At 34.5% G+C, this 17,028-nt stretch overlaps 1 protein-coding gene across 1 annotated transcript in view; it reads right to left on the reverse strand.

Moving 5' to 3' along the window:
• The window catches only part of LOC103593951 (bifunctional heparan sulfate N-deacetylase/N-sulfotransferase 4), a gene marked incomplete at its 3' end in the record, with an annotated part of 243,352 nt that overhangs the window by 48,428 nt on the left and 177,896 nt on the right, over window positions 1-17,028 (reverse strand). Inside the window, exons 5-6 of the mRNA XM_008577091.1 lie at window positions 8,007-8,192; window positions 5,933-6,061 (exon numbers count right to left, since the gene is read on the reverse strand). Of these exons, the coding sequence (XP_008575313.1) occupies window positions 5,933-6,061; window positions 8,007-8,192 (315 nt within the window). The remainder of the gene's footprint in view (window positions 1-5,932; window positions 6,062-8,006; window positions 8,193-17,028) is intronic.

The raw sequence follows: 17,028 nt of genomic DNA on the forward strand, positions 1-17,028 counted from the left end.
ATGCCCCCTGTAGCCTGTCTCCCTTGGGAGCTGAGTCACATCTACCTGGATGCCTCCGACTGTACACTGCCCATGTTTTGAGCAACACTGTTCCTTAATCCCACATATGTGTGGACCACTATTTGCCTGATCTAGACTTCATATTGCCATATTAGGATGTGCTATCTTATACACACTATTGACCATCTCTAACATTGCTCTTTGTGCTGTGTCAAGTCTGGTCTCTCTCCTCTACCCTTGTACCCTATTTTGAGTTCACCATCAATTCACAATGACAGAAGTACAGTTTGTTAATGGATATAAGAGGCTTCCTGAAACTCCCCTCTTTTACTCTTCTGTTCTGCCTGAAATTAAAATAAATCTTTGTGGAAATGACATGTTTTTAAGTGAGATTTAGAGTATTTCATATAGTTTGGTTAGTTCACTGCCAAAGATGGAAATACTAGAAACCAAATAGTCTTTGGTCTTATTTAAATGACCAATTTTAAGTCTCTGAATGATGTTTTACGAGGGGTGCTGGCTTCAAATTTGAGAATAGAGGTATGAGTCCATATCTTAATGACAAGCAGACAGACACCCAAGTAGCAATCAAACTTGAGGCAAGAGATTTAGGGAAGACAGTAGTCAGTGTTCTGATGATTATCATCTTCCCTTTAGGAGATGACCATAGCAGATATGGGGTCAGAAATGTAGCCGCAATATGAATACAGTATAACAAAGAGGCTATTATCTCTGCTGAGATTAAATTCTTCATTAGTAAAAGAAGGGGTAAAGAGAGGTTTTCACATTTGCTTTCATTAAAATATCAGTTTTCAAAAATGATTTTTAGAATTTCCTTGACACATTTTAAAATATATTCAAAAGGTGTCAAGTTTGAAATACATACAAAAAACTGAAATATCTAAGATTTAGGTTTAGTAGAAATACCCTTGAGACCCATTGGAGATTGTTTAGTTCAACTAGCTTGTTTTCTAGGAGTACAAGCAACACCTGAATAATGAAGTTTCTTGCTAAAGATCGCAGGGCATATAAGCTCCTGTTCCAAGTTTAGAGCCACTCCAACCCAACAGATCTTTTTGTTTTATTTTGTTTTTAACAACATGAGGGGAAGGGTTTTTTAAAAAATTACTTATACTCTGATAAAGCATTTTTACACCAGTTCTATACCTTTCCAATCCAATTTACAAGTTTTCATTTTCATACGGTATAGGCTTTTATTTAAATTCTTCAAGAATTAAAAATAGCATATATAAATTATCTAACATAATTTACTTTAAACATACCTAGAGCTTCACCACAGACAACTTAGCTATAGTTTTATTTAAAGCATGTACCATTTTCTCTGAGTATAAAAAATTCTTACAATAAACAAGGTTGGTATAGCATAAAACCCATTATTTCATATTTTCTGTGTGTACTGAGATATGAATGATGACATGCTTCTCTAAAACCTCAGAAATGAAGTCACTGTGAAAGAAAAATTAGAAAGCTTAAATAATCCCAAATTATTCAGTGGTACTACATTCCCATGTTGCTGTACCTTTACACTTATGAGGGTACTTCAGAAAGTTCACAGAAAGATTCATATTACCTTTTAATTCTATTTTCCCATAAACTTTTTGAAGTACCCTCATATACTTAGAACATAAAATTGCAAACTTTGAAAGATGAAGGAACACATTTTTTTTTTTTAAAGGGCCAAATTCTCTATCTTTGATCCCAAATAAAATTAGTGGAGTTTTAAAAATAGTCTTCAGGTTACTCAAGTATACAAAAATAATACAGAATAATTATTATGTTCAATATTATACACTGTCATAGTTATTTGTATGCAGCTTTCTAATGTGATCATTTTTAGCAACTGATGCAAGTGTGCCTATTGAGATCTCCAACCAGAAGCAAACTCAGCTTATGAACAAAATATGCACCACTGATGAAATTAAAAATGTTAATTTTTGGCTAAAGAACTACATATTTATATGGCTTTACTGCAATTCAAGAATGAAAGCCAACATTGGGAGGTTATATTACATTCAGTAGTAATATTCAACATGTTTCTTAACAAATCTATATTTTTTTCTTGACTGAATATCAGAAGGAAATTCAATAACTTGGATATATAGTCTAATTTCTCTCTAGAAGGACTAAAATTTACCAAGTAGACTTGTGAAGGGTTTGTGAAGCAGTTCTCAGAAGAAAGTTTATAGCACTAAATGCCTATATTAAGAAAAAAGAAAGATCTCAAATGAACAATCTAACTTTATACCTCAGGAACTAGAACAAAAGCATCAAACTAAGTCCAAGGCCAGAAGAAGAAAGAAAAAACTAAAGATAAGGGCAGAAACAAATGAAATAGTACCTAGAAGAACAGTAGATAAGATAAGTGAAACAAAGAGTTGTAAAGAAACTAAGACTTTTTGTAAAGATGAACAAAAGTGAGAAACCTTTAACTAGACTAAGAAAAAAAGAAAAGAGACTCAAATAAAACAAAAAGTGAGGGAGACATTACAATTGATACAATAGAAATGCAGAGGACCATAAGAAATTACTACGAACGATTATATGCCAACAAATTGAATATCCTAGAAGAAATAAACAAATTCCTGGGCCGGCCCGGTGGCGCACTGCTACAGTGCGCCACTTGGGAGTGCGGCGGCGCTCCCGCCGAGGGTTCGGATCCCACATGCAGACCGGCCGCTCACTGGCTGAGCCAGGTGTGGGCGTAACACCGAGGGTTGCGATCCCGTTGCCGGTCCCGGTCCGGTACGGGCGCAACACTGAGGGTTGCGATCCGTTGCCGGTCACGAAAAAAGACAAAAAAAAGGGAAAAAAATAATAATAAATAAACAAATTCCTGAAAATATACAACCTATTAAGACTAAACCATAAATAAATAAAATCTGAACTGATCAGTAATGAGTAAGGAGATTAAAGCAATAATTAAAAGTCTCCCAACAAAGAACAGTTCAGGACTTTATAGATTCACCGGTGAAAACTACCAACATTTAAAGAAGAATTAATACAAGTTCTTCTCGAACTATTCCAAAGAATTAAAGAGTAAGGAATAATTCCAAACTCATATTATGAGGCCAGCACTACCCCGATACCAAAAGCAGATAGGGGCTCTACAAGAAAAGAAAATTACAGGCCAATATCTCTGATGAACGTAGACACAAAAATCTTCCACAAAATACAAGCAAACTGAATTTAACAGCAAATGAAAAAGGTCAAATATCATAATCCAGTGGGATTTATCCTTGGGATGCAAGTATGGTTTAACATATGCCAATCAATAAAAGAACAAAAATTATATGATCATCTCAATAGAGGCAGAAAAAGCATTTGACAAAATTTAACAACCATTCATGATAAAAATTCATATATTAGGTATGGAAGGAATGTGCCTCAACACAATATGTTAGGTTTGGAAGGAATGTACCTCAACATAATAAGGGCTATATATGACAAGCCCATAGCTAATATTATACTCAGTAATGAAAAGCTGAAAGTTTTTACTTTAAGATCTATATACATATTACTAAGATATATATAGAAAGCAAATATATATATTTGGTGGCTGACTGGGTACAGGGATCCAAACCCTTGACCTTGGTGTTATAACAGTGTGCTCTAACCAACTGAGCTAACCAGCCAGAAATGATGTCCTATCATTAGCAGCAACATGAGTGGAACTGGAAACCATCATGTTAAGTGAAGTAAGTCAGGCACAGAAAGACAAATACTGCATGGTCTCACTCATATGTGGAATCTAAACAAACAAACAAACAAAGAAACAAACAAAAAGCAGTTCTCATAGATGTAGAGTGTAGAATAATGATTACTATAGGCTGGGAGGGGAGGGGAGTAGAAGAAAATAGAAGGCGTAGACTAACGGGTACAGAATTATGCCATCTACCCTAAAGAAGAATTAATACTGTTAAAATGCCTATATTATTCAAAGCAATCTACAGATTCAATGCAATCCCTACCAAAATTCCAATGAAAGTTTTCACAGAGATAGAAAAACAATCCTAATATTTGTATAAAACCACAAAAGACCCAGAATAGCTAAAGCAATCTTGAGCAGCAAGAACAAATCATGCTAACTGATTTCAAAATATAGTACAAAGCTACAGTCATCCAAACAGCATGTTACTGTTTGTGACATAGATCAATGATACAGAATAGATAACCCAGAAATAAACCATGCATTTATAGTCAACTGATCTTTCATGATGTTTGCAAGAACACAGAATAAGGACAGGACAGTCTCTTCAATAAATGGCTTTGAGCAAAACTGTATAACCACATGCAGAAGAAGGAAATTGAACCCATATCTCACATAGTATTCAAAAATTAACTTGAAATAAACTAAAGATTTAAGCACAAGTCATGAAACTGTAAAATTACTAGAAGGAAACATAGGAAAAACATTTCTTGAAATTGGCCCATGCACTGATTTTTCATTTATGAAAAAGCACAGGCAACAAAAGCAAAAATAGACAAATGGGATTGCATTAGACTAAAAATTGTTTGCACAGAAAAGGAAACAATTGACAGTGAGGCAACAACATATGAAATGAGAGAAAATATTTGCAAACTATACATCTGAAAAGAGATTAATACCCAAAACATATGAGGAACTCAAATAATTCAACAATAAGAAAATAAATAACCCAACTAAAAATGGGCAAATAACCTTAAAAGACTTTTCTCAAAGAAAGACATACAAATGACCAACAGATATATGAAAAAAATGCTCACATCACTAATCATTAGGGAAATGCAAATTAAAGCGATAATGAGATATCACCTCATCCCTGTTAGAATGGCTATTATCAAAAATACAAAAGATTATGTGTTGACATGAATATAGAGAAAAGGGAACACTTGTACACTGTTGGTAAGAATGAAAATTGCCATAGTCATTATAGAAAACACTATGGTGGTTCCTAAAAACAGAACTACCATATGATTCAGCAATCCCACTACTGGGTATATATCCAAAGGAAATGAAATCAGAATGTCAAAGAGAAATCTGCACTGCCATGCTTACTGCAGCATCATTCACAGTAACCAAGATATATAATCAACCAAAGTGTCTATCAACAGTTGAACAAATAAAGGAACATTTATTATTAAACACACACACACACTCACACACACACAATGAAATACTATTCATCCTTAAAAAAGAAAGAAATTTTGTCTTTGCAACAACAGATGAAATTGAAGGACATTGAAGGACACTATGCTAAGTGAAATAAGCCAGGCAAAGAAAGAGAAATACTTCATGATCTTACTTACACGTGAATTCTAAAAGTTGAACTCGTGGTAGAATGGTGGTTTCCAAGGGTAGGGGGAGAAGTTGGTCAAAGGGTACAAAGTGTCAGTTAGATAGGATTAATGAATTCTGGAGGTCTAGCATAAGTACGGTAACTATAGTTCATACTAATGTCATATACTTGAAAAATGCTAAGGGAGTAGATGTTAAATATTTTAATCACAAAAAGTGAGAACGTGAGGCTTGATTTAATCATTTCACAGTGTATATCCAAACACACGTTGTAAAGCATAAATATATATAGATATATATAACTTTTAATTGTCAATTATGTTAACAAAGCTGAGGAATAAAAAAGAAACAGCTTGAAAACAATTGAAAAGAAAGAACTGACACCTTTTACTGCTAGAAACAAACTTTTCATCAGCCACATTACAAAGTAAAAACCTCTATGTTCTAATCAGATCTACCAAAAAATTAGTCCCCAAAAAGTCAAATCTTATCAAGAAAAGGGTTTGAAGTGTGGATTTAAATCTACTAACAGTAAATATGTTCCGTTAATAAAGAAAATAAAGATAATGCAATTTAGAAAAATGAAATGCATATTGAAAACACTGATATTGTACAATGTGTAAAGAGGATACGTACTGGGTTTAGAAGAATTGTGAGGAAAAGTTCACCTCCTCTGATGCTTTTATCCAATTCTTGGGGTCCTCCTGGATACTCTTTGTAGAAAATGGTGTGTGTGAACAACCCACAGGTCTGTCGAGGAAGGACCTGAGGAAAAGGGGGAAAAGAGCACATTGGCATGATTGAATTAATCACTCCACCATGATCTCATGACCTCAGAGTCTGCAAATTATCGTTTTGTACCAGAGTTCCTTGGTTGCTAAGGCCAAAATCTTATTGTAATCAATATGTCTGTGTAATTATGTAAATATTAAGGGAGTTGCCAAATCAAAGTTATAAGACATATAGGTTAAATAATTTTCATTCAGTTCTATAAATCTAACCCATTACCTAAGTTACATTAAAGAATTGGCAAAAAAACAAAAACAAAAACAAACAAACAAACAAACAAAATCTTCTTAGGGATAATTTAATTCAAAAATAGAGATTCTCCAAGGTTATATTTTTCATGCTATTTGGCCATTACTCTCCTTGCTTCTGAAATCCAGTCTTGGATTGTACTCAGATTCTGCGGTTGAAAACAATCCGTTTTTATCACCTTCTCCAAGTTTGTTTTGTTTTTACTATACTCTGAATTTAAATTTTATCACAGTAGTAGTCAAACCATCTAATGATTGCTTCTGGCATATTTTGCAGTTAATGCTGTTGTAAATCTGAATGTTCAATAGAGAAAGCAAATAAGTAATTTTATTCCAGAAACTTATTTTAAATAATAAACTATGTATAATCTAATAGAAAAGCAGATCCAATTGCAGAGTCGCTATAACTTTATTCTTTGCTTAACTTTAATAATAGTTTGTATTAAATTCAAGGTAAATGAATACATGTAATATTCGTTAAAATAAATGTTTTATTTCATAATATGCCAAATGGTCATGCAATGTAATAAAGAGAAAACTGAGTACTTTTCACTCTGGTTTGAAATTATATGAGTAATTATTTTCACATCTCCTGGATTTCTATGAACATCAATACCACTATTTGCATTATCAATGACTTTATTTAAATCTGAGGCTCCTTTAGGTCTTTTGGTACCAATTTACAATAGAATAATAAGTTTCATGAGCAGTTAATATTGAGTGCCAGCTCTGGTCAGGCACATGTGCTTTTTCTTTGGTTTTAGATAGTGGTTAGAAAGAAAGGAAGGGAACGGAAGGGAGGGAGGAAGGAAGGAAGATGGTAGATAATTCTGACAGCAATATGAATAATGGACTGGAAAGGTGTAAATATTTAAAGGAGAGAGAATGGTTTGTGAACCCTTGCTCTGATCTTGGCAATTAGAGATGAGAACATGATCCTAGGCACTGGAAGTGGAGATGGACATTTTAAAATAGTCTATTTCATCTCAAAGTAAATAATGCCATTTTATATTTCAATGAATATTTGTATATTTCCATTAAAATTCATGTGGTTTCATTATCACTTATAGAAACTGATACATTATTCTTAATAGTCAGATTGTTATTTTTTCAGTTAATGTATCTGAAAAAAAACCAGACCCCTTCTATTTTGGAGTATTCAAGGAAAAGTGGAAGAAAAAGAGTAGTGTCCTAAGATACTCTTGAGTGTCTAAAAGCCATAATAAACTGAGTGAATAAATTTAGCTTTCAGATGGTATTTGTTTGTAGCTGTTGATAGTGTGGTGATTTGAGAGCTGTTTTCTTGAGCCATGGAACCACACTCTGCCTATAAAACTCTCAATAACACCACCCAAACAAATAGATACTGAGAAATTACCCAGAAGTATAGGATCCCAGAAAAAATTTCAATCTCAAAACTGCAGTGGTCTACAAAACTAATTCCCATTATTTTCAGCTTGTCTCAGACTCAGCAAAACCACCCCACAGCTTAGGAAGCAAGCCTATAGCCAAACAATGTGTTAACGTGTAGCCAGTCACCACATGGCATGTTGGGAATTTGTGATACTCATGCGAAAGAGGTTTGAAGTTGCATTCTTAAGGTAATGGTGATCTGTCTTTATTCTACATGTAGATATTAAGAGCCTTCAATACACATAGCAGTAAGTGCTCACCATGATGCTGTTGTGAATGAAGCCCCTTCTGTACCGTGCAGGTTTCAAATGTGGATACTCTTCAGTGCTGGTGACCTGAATACCCCAGACCTTCTTCCAAGCTGCATACAGCTGAATATGAACGGGGTAGACCCCTGAGTGATGAGGGGCCACAGCATAACCCATGTTGATTGGTATTCCATGTTCCTAAAAGAAAGCCAGAACAACATCATGAAGGACTATGGTCAATTAATCCAATTAAAATTGTTTTCACAAACATTTATTTAGGCTACACTGAATTCTACACTAAGTATGATAAATAAATAAAAACTAGCATGATGGAGTTTTTAATCTTATACAGGTCTGTTGGTATGCATAATAAGTATAGTAATTACTTTGGGCATGTGGTGTGTGGGTGAGATTAATTCTGAATTTTGAATTCAGAAAGTGTTGGAGGAAGATAGGAAGTGAACTTGGATAGACATGGGGGAAAAAAAATTGTCACTTGAACAAATGTCCGAAGATGGAAGATGGAAGAGCAAAATGTGTGTGTGTGTGTGTGTGTGTGTGAGAGAGAGAGAGAGAGAGAGAGAGTGTGTGTGTGTGTGTGTGTGTGTGTGTGTCTGTGATGTTGAAGAAAACCAGAAATGTAAGTATGATCCATAAAGTGGTGAGTGTATACAGTTAAACTGAGGTATTTGGGATTGATTCTATTTAAATAGTGTAGACAAGGAAGCTATCTGAGAATGGAAGGACAATATCTGCTCTATGTTTTAAGAAGACAGATCTAGTGACAACATGTTAAGACGAACTGTAAATGGGGAGGAAATAAATCAAAGTTGTGCATTAGGAAGTGATTTCTGTGGTTCAGAGTAGGTGAAGATGGGTAACTAAACAAGGTTATTGGTGGTTGGATTAAAAGGCAAGGAATTAATGTCATCAGGATCCAGTGATGTTTGGGATACAGAGGGTAAAGGAAAGGGAAAGGTTAAGATTCTCCCCTGCGGTTTTGAACTTTAACAACTCAATTTATTTTTATGAAACATATGCTTTACTATGAGATGCTTACCTTGGGTAAACTGTCAACTCTAAAGGAAAACAGGTATAAATTTAAAACTAGGGTATAAAAAATTGTAAAAGAATGGTATTATATTGCTAGGTACTTGAAATAGTTCTGCAGTTTTCTAATTTCTGCTTCTTTATATCTTTCTTTAAATGCTTATCTACTTTATAAAGGCTCCTTGTAGGACTGAATCTCATCAATTGAGGTAATAAATGACAATGTACAGTCATATACAAAAGCTGATTGAATCAATAAACAGAACACAAAAGTGTTGACTTGACAATTGCCATTTATTTTTTCTATTACATGGTACACAGCATAGGAAAAGAATTCAGTCTGGTATAACAAGTAAGCAGTGAATGGTTCACATATCTACAATGTCTAAGTCATATGCTCCAAATATTTTGCAAGCTTCCATCATTCTTCCTCTCATTGAAAGACCCTCATTGTATAGCTAAATTCACCTCTCTTTCACCAAGACTATATGTTTTCTAACATCTATTACAATAAATGACTCTGAAGAAAGACTGAATTATGAAATCAATGCTGTAAAATGAGCTGATGTCTTTTGCTAGCCACTAGGGAAAATTCATTTCTTGTTGTGTGCAGAAGAAAAATACTTCTTCTAAGAGCTTGTGTTTTCAATACAAGGCAAGCTTGGAAAACTCCAGTAACAAAAGTACGTGGAAACTACCAGAGGGGGCAGGCAAGTGCTATTATCCTGACACATGAGTGGGGGACATGTACTGGGAAAACCCTTAGCTGTCTCTGGTTTGTTCCATGCCACCCAGTGAATGGTCAGTAAGTATTCTGAGGATGAGAAAGCAGCCATCCAGGAGACAAGTCATTGCAAGTGAGTGAATGTTTTGGGTATAAGATAGAGACAAACTTGCTAATGAGAGAAATCTGGGGTAAAAAGAGTTGCCTGTAAAGGTTGCCTCCTATTACTCTGTCAAGTGATTCTTTCTGAGGTTTTATAAACATCTTCTCCCATAATTTGAAGAATGACAAATCAACGGTGTAGGAATCCTAATAGTCTTTACTAATCACTTTGTTAGTCCTCATTTTCTATCACTGTATAATGTTTTATTCCGAATTTGGGACCTAGAATGCTAGATAAGTATGTGAGTGTCCTGAAGACAAAGAGATAAAAAATAAAATCAGTGAAGGGAATCAAAATATCAATCAAGTATACCTCTTTAGGGAAAAAAAAAAAGACGTTTCACTTTTGACAGGTAGTAAAATGAACTGTAGAACTTTCATAAAAAACCAGGAGGTAAAAAGCAATTGATTTGGTGAGTAGGAAGGAAGGGGCAGTAAAAAGATTTTATTATATTTATTGATTTCTGGGGGTTCAATGTTATACTGTTCATAAGGTCATCTTATCACACTGGCAACTGGAGCTCAATCAAAATAGTAAATCACACTAAATAATTATGAGTTTATACTTTTTCAATCTAAATGATAACACAATGTGAAAAGTAATTCCCTAGTAATGCTTTTCCTGATATGAGGGGGCTTAGTGAACTAGAAACCTTCATTCTTTACTGTCCAGAGCTTAAAATCCACTTCATAGGGACTTGGCCAATGAAAAAATGAACTAAGCATCATATCTCCACAAGATTGAAAAAATAACAAAATTTGAAAGTCTTTCCAATATAAATATAGGAAGCACTTGAAACTATAAAAATAGACACATACATAATGGAATTAGCAAATAAATTCAAATATGGCTTTTATTATTTTAGAACAATGTATATTACAGGATCTAGAAATTCTATTATAGTATAATATGACATGACACTACAAATATTTTCAGGGGAGTTTGACTTGATCTAATTTTTCTAGTTACATTAAATCCCAGTTTGTTAGGAAATGAGGTATTGTGCTAATTTACAGACTATATTCAAAAAATCACCATTTTCAAAAATTAGAATTAAATAAAATGTATTTAGCACTAAAGCTCTAACTGGCAATTGAAATGATGTCATTTAATTTTTCTTTCATCATTCCTACTGATCATATTTCCTTGTAATTGCTTAATACCTCATATTTATGAAGTATTTTCAAATTCATGCCTAATGCGATCCTCATAATAGTTCTACGAGGAGAACTGGATGTTATAAAATGTGGTAATGGAGGCTCAGAGAAGGCACATGACTTGCTCATGTTCACAAGTATCAGAGCTAAAATTATACCCAAGTCCTCTAAATTCATACTCTGTTTTCGCTTTTCCACTAATTGCTTCTACTGTAACCCTTCCCCTCCCCACAGTTAGTGAGTGAAAGTACTTTATTTACACAAGGAATTAATTTTAATATATATTTCTGAACTGGAACTCCTATCCTTTTTTTTTTTTTTTTTTTTTTTTTGCTTGGAGAGGTTTTAAAGCAAACATCTACATTTCTAAAATTCCTCTGCAACTATCATTTTAAATGCAATTGAGTTCCATCCGATTAGAAGCACTTAGGACACATTTTGGAGGGCAGGTGGAAGACAGACACTAAATTCTGGCTGTTCCTGGCTCTTGTTGCTGGCATGTAAGATCTTGAAAACAAGACACTTTTCTGCAGCAGTATTTGGTGCCCATTTGCAGGGCAGCAGAGCTCCAGTGACAGCCCCTAGGGAACCAGCTCTATATGTCTCTGCGAGTCTCCACAGGAGTACAGCCTTGAATCTGCTCCTTCCAAAGCTTTTGGAAGCACACGAATTGCTAAATAAAAATTCTCCTTGTTTAAAACAAGTTAAAGTAGCTTGTGTTTCTACCTTGGAAACCTGATTTATAGAGCTTGTCTATGCCCCTTTGCAATAATTATAAACATTTAAGAGATTCAAGTGAGCTGTCTAGTAATTTGAATTCTAGGAAAACAAAGAAAGAGTTTGGTAAAACAATGCCTGGTATTTCTTTGATAAAACTGATTGATATATGGCAAACACCTATTTGTCTAGCTGTATACTGTCATGCTATATATGTGACTATTAAATCTTACGTACTAATCAGCCAGTGGGTACTGCATAGAAAATAAATACAAGACTACAGTCTAAATAATAAATTCCAAAAACACATCAAAACAATTAAAGTCAACTATATCTAAAATAATTATTATCAAATTCATGACATGTCAAGCTCTAGACTAAGTACTGAGGGTACACTGGCTATAAGACATGGCTTCTGTCTTCATGAAATTTGAAATCCGGAGACAACCGTGGAAATAAATGCATCTTAATTCTTGCTGAGTTTTGACCTATAAGAGCACTTGATTTTGAAAAAAATATTATTATTATTTTTAACTTCTAGGCATTTTGCTAGCAGAAAAAAAAAATGACATTTTTGACGTGAATGTCTATGGAGGTTGAAAATCATCATCCAACTAACATTGTCTTTAGAAGTTAAAAAACGAAATTTCTATCTAGAGGCCTGAAGTTCTAAAGTTCATCAGCATTTTATCAGTAATTGGCTAAATGCAATTTAATATTGTAAATTATGACTAAGAAACATTCAATAAGAATAGAATATGGAAATTACTACTTGTGCTTCAGCTGATAGTTCTAGTGACATTGTTTCATGAGCAGATTTTTGGCCCAATGATGTTATGTTGGTGAATTTTTCCCATACCCAACAATAGTAAAATGAAACATAGATTCAGAGATAAAGAATGAACTTTTCTTATGGGGTTCAAATAACAGCTAAGTGTAAACATTAGAATTAAATGGATTCCAAACAAGATAATTGTGTCATAAAATACTGAAAAAAAAAAATAAACTACTCCAGACTGATGGTTATTATAAAAAAATGAGTATCTTGAGTCAGTTTGTGTTTTAATATGAGAATCTGTATACATGAATCAGCTAAGGATAAGCTAAAAAAAGATAGCATTATTCAACACCATGTATTTCCCATAAAATTCATACTAAAAATAAGATCAGATATTTAATAATAATAAGCTAAAATCTAGGACAAATGGGTATAGATTCATAAATATAAATATACATTGAAATTTAAAAATAATTTTTAAATGGCATATTTCTACTCCAATTTTTATCTGCCTTTTTGCCATCAGAGTGTTCTTTTAAAAATAATAACTTAATTATGTAATTCACCAGCATAAACTCATACAATAGTTCTTTGTCGTGTTCAGGTTAAACTCCAAACTACTTAAGTTTGCCCCCCACCCCACATCCCAGGCTGAGTTTGGTCAGATGAATTTGGGCCCTCACAGTCTCCCATAATTATCTCTGTATTAACACCTTCTGCATTATAGCTGAATATCTCTACCAATAGAACCTTATCTCTCTGTGTGTAGGGATTCTTTCCTTTTCACAGCATTATCACTGGGGTCTATCACACTGCATGGAACATGGTAGGTACATAATAAAATATTTATTATTTCAAACAGTATCATAGAGCTTGGACTCCAGAGACAGACTGGCTGGACTTGAATTGTGGCTTTGCCACTCATTAGTTGTACAACTCTAGGAGATTTACTTAACTTTTCTGTGCCTCATATTCCTCTTCTATAAAATGAGGTTAATAATATCAGGGGATTAAATAACGAGGTGAATAAATGAGTTAATATTTACAATGCTTAAAATTGTGTCAATGAAATATATGTAAGTGTTTATTTAGTTTAGAAAAGGTACATAGATCATTTGGGGGAAAATATCAACTTTGGGAAATACAAGTGCAAGGACCACAAGCTTTTGCCAAGGACAGTGCCTAAGGATTGAACCACAGAGGAGATTTAGACTAACAGCAAAATATAGGCGAACTCCTAAATTTCAGAGAGATGGCACGGAGGGTAAAATAGGAAATAACAGCAGCCTGTCCATGCCACTGTCACCTCTTTCCACCTTGATCTATATCCTAGGGCCAGAGTGTCTGGACTACCTCAATGGATTCCCTGCTTTCTTACTTCCACTTGGGTTTGGCAAATGGAGAATCCAGGTAAGAGATTAGAGGGAAGAAACGGCAAAGTTAGGATATTTATTCTCTTAGCTCTTTCCATGTGTAGTCATCTTGTGCTGTCTGACTCCTTCAACCAAAGACTAAAGCAATTGTCATAGTACCCTCTCAACCCCTCCAGTGCACAAAGTTCTCTCTGTCTAGTTTCTGGTGACCTCTTTTTTCTTTGTTCCTTCAAGCCTTGGGACTTTACAACTCCCTACCTCCACTGTGACTAATCCTAGGATATCACTTGGGTATTTCCCTATACCCTCCCTACACCTTTGTAAACAGTTCTTTCATTAAATCCTCTGCAATTATCATCATCATCTCTAATCCTCTGGCACCTGATATACTACAAACAGCTATTACAAAATCTCTCTTATATCCTGAAAGCACAGGTTCACACTATAATGAAACCATATAACGTAGGTAACATAGAGAAGGGGAAGAGGTTCTCTAGAAAGAACACTGCTCCAATGGATTGATTTTATTGACCACAGCACCTCAGTGCCAGCACACAGTGCAGTATTCCTTCATGAGGATAACCACATCCTAATAAATGGGCAAGGAGATCTGCACGCATCACATGTGCATAAGCAGCACCTTGGTGTTGCATTTTTTGGTCAGTCACTGGCAGATAATTTTCAGAAGACCTGAAACACCATAGCCAGAGGGAAAAAAGGAGAAAAATAAGAGTGTGGAAAATTGGGCACATGGACTTATGGGAGTCATTTCCTGGATCTCATATAAATAACTTGGCAGAAACTTGACGAATTGATGGAAGTGTCTGTATAGAGTGGGGGAAGAGACAGACAAATATCATTTTTCTCTATCGTTATGACCCTATGTTTGCTCCTTAGGAGATATGGCTTGTGAAGCCAGCCCATAATATACTTGAGATTGTTTTATATCTTCACTGCTTAGCAGAGTGCCTAGCATGTTATTGGTATTTAATAAATATTTTTAAAGGAAATAATAAATAAAACTGTTACTTTAATAATATGTAATGTGTATTAAATAAATTAGTGTAATGACTAATGACTGCATAAATGAATGCACTTGCAGGAAAGAGATAATGCATTAAACACTACCCTGTTGAACTTAAAGTATTGATTTGTCTTCCTAACTACACAACTTGTAGGGAGTGACACTAGTGCTAAAGGGAATAGATCTCATTATCTATTTTTCCTTTTAATAAGGACTTGGAATCAGATTGTCAACTTTGAAACTGATCCTAGGATCATTGATTTTCCACTGTGTGTTGTGGATGAAAATTGTCTTCTGTTTTCATAAGTGATAAAAGCAATGACTATGTGACCCTGGAAATTAGTTGGGTCAGTCCTGACACTTTTTGGACTGAAGCCTAGGAAATGGTGACGAATCTCTGGAGGGCTCTGTGTTACAAATGGATTTTTTTTTTTTTTGAAAAGAAATAGCACAGCAATGGCATTGCTTCCACAGTGTTGAACTTTCTGATCCTAAGTAGAGTTATTTTGGGCAATTGAGACACATCCCTTTAATATTCTTGACACTGCTAAAGGACTGCTTTGCTGCTTAAAGGGAACTAACAGAAAAACTAAGCAAGTTTTCATTCACACTATATAAAATGTGCCATTTCAGTTGATTTGGCACTTGCATTACTAACTTTTTGTGTTCAGAAGTCTTTATTGATAATCAAAATGTTCAACACATTTCGGCTCATTAATTCCCTCTATTCCACATTGATTTATTATGTACAAATGAGGTACTAGGAACCATTCCAGGTGTTGAGGATACAGTATTGAAGAAAACAGACTAAAATCCTTGCCATTTTGGAGCTTGCATTTTAGTGAAGTTGGACCAAAATAAATACATAAATTGTATAATACACAAAATAAATATGTAAATTGTATAACATATTAGAACATATTAGAAGGTGATAAGAACTATGGTGAAAAATAAAGCAGAAGTAGGGAGAGGAATGATGGGGCAAGGGCTGGCGTATTAAACAGATTATTCAGTAATGGTTTCACAGAGAAAGTAATATTTGGAGCCAAGGTCTGAAGCTGTGAGGTATTGAGCTATACAGATAATTTGGGAAAGATTATTTCAGACAGAGGAGGAGCACATATGCACGCTAGGCTTTCCTGAGAATGAGCAACGATTTTATTATTTTGGGAGTATATTTAGCAAAGGGGGAGAGTAGCAAGAGGTGATGTCAAGAGTCTGGGTTTCTGGAAATAGTCTTGCAAGTTATTTGCTAACAGCTCCAAGGGGGCACCATTCACATTGACTATGCTTGTCCAGAAGCTGCACAATGAAGCATCACTGAAGAGAAGGAAAGTGTGTAAATCTTTTAGGTCCTTATATGTCACTGAAAGATGTTGGTATTTACTTTGGGTGAGATAAGAAGCTACTAGGAAGTTTGGAGCAGATAGATGATATGACCCAGACTACCATTAAAAAAAAAAAAAAATTCTTGCTGCTATGTTGAGAGCTGACTGCAAGAAGGTAAGGAGGAATCTAGGAGGGAGTTAGTGGGCTATTGAAACAAGCTAGGACCAGGATGAGGACAATGTAACTGGTGTGAAGTGATTTTATTTTGGATATATCATAAGGGTGGAGCCAAAAAGATTTGATAAACAATAGAATATGGTACATGAGGGAATGTGAGCAACTGAAAGGATAGAATTTCCATAAAGTAAGATGAGGAAGTTTAAAAACTGAGCAGGTTTTGGGGAGAATGATAGGAGGACTCATTATATTTGAGATTAGACATCCAATGGGATATGTAAGATAGGAAGGTGGATAAACAAGTTTAGCATTCAGAAGAGAGAATTCAGCTGGAGATCTAAATTTGGAGAGTCATCAACATATAGATTTTATTTAAAGCCATGAGACTCATTGAGATTACCAACAAAAGTATGTTGACAGAGAAAAGAAGAGGTATAAGAATAGATCATTGGGGCATATTAAGAGGTTAGGGAGAAGAGAAGAAACCAGGAAAATATATTATTATCAATTGAATTGTATTCCCCCCAAAGTTTAAGGTGTTA

Source organism: Galeopterus variegatus, unplaced genomic scaffold (genome assembly GCF_000696425.1).
Source record: "Galeopterus variegatus unplaced genomic scaffold, G_variegatus-3.0.2 Scaffold1449, whole genome shotgun sequence".
NCBI classification, from domain to species: Eukaryota; Metazoa; Chordata; class Mammalia; order Dermoptera; family Cynocephalidae; genus Galeopterus; species Galeopterus variegatus.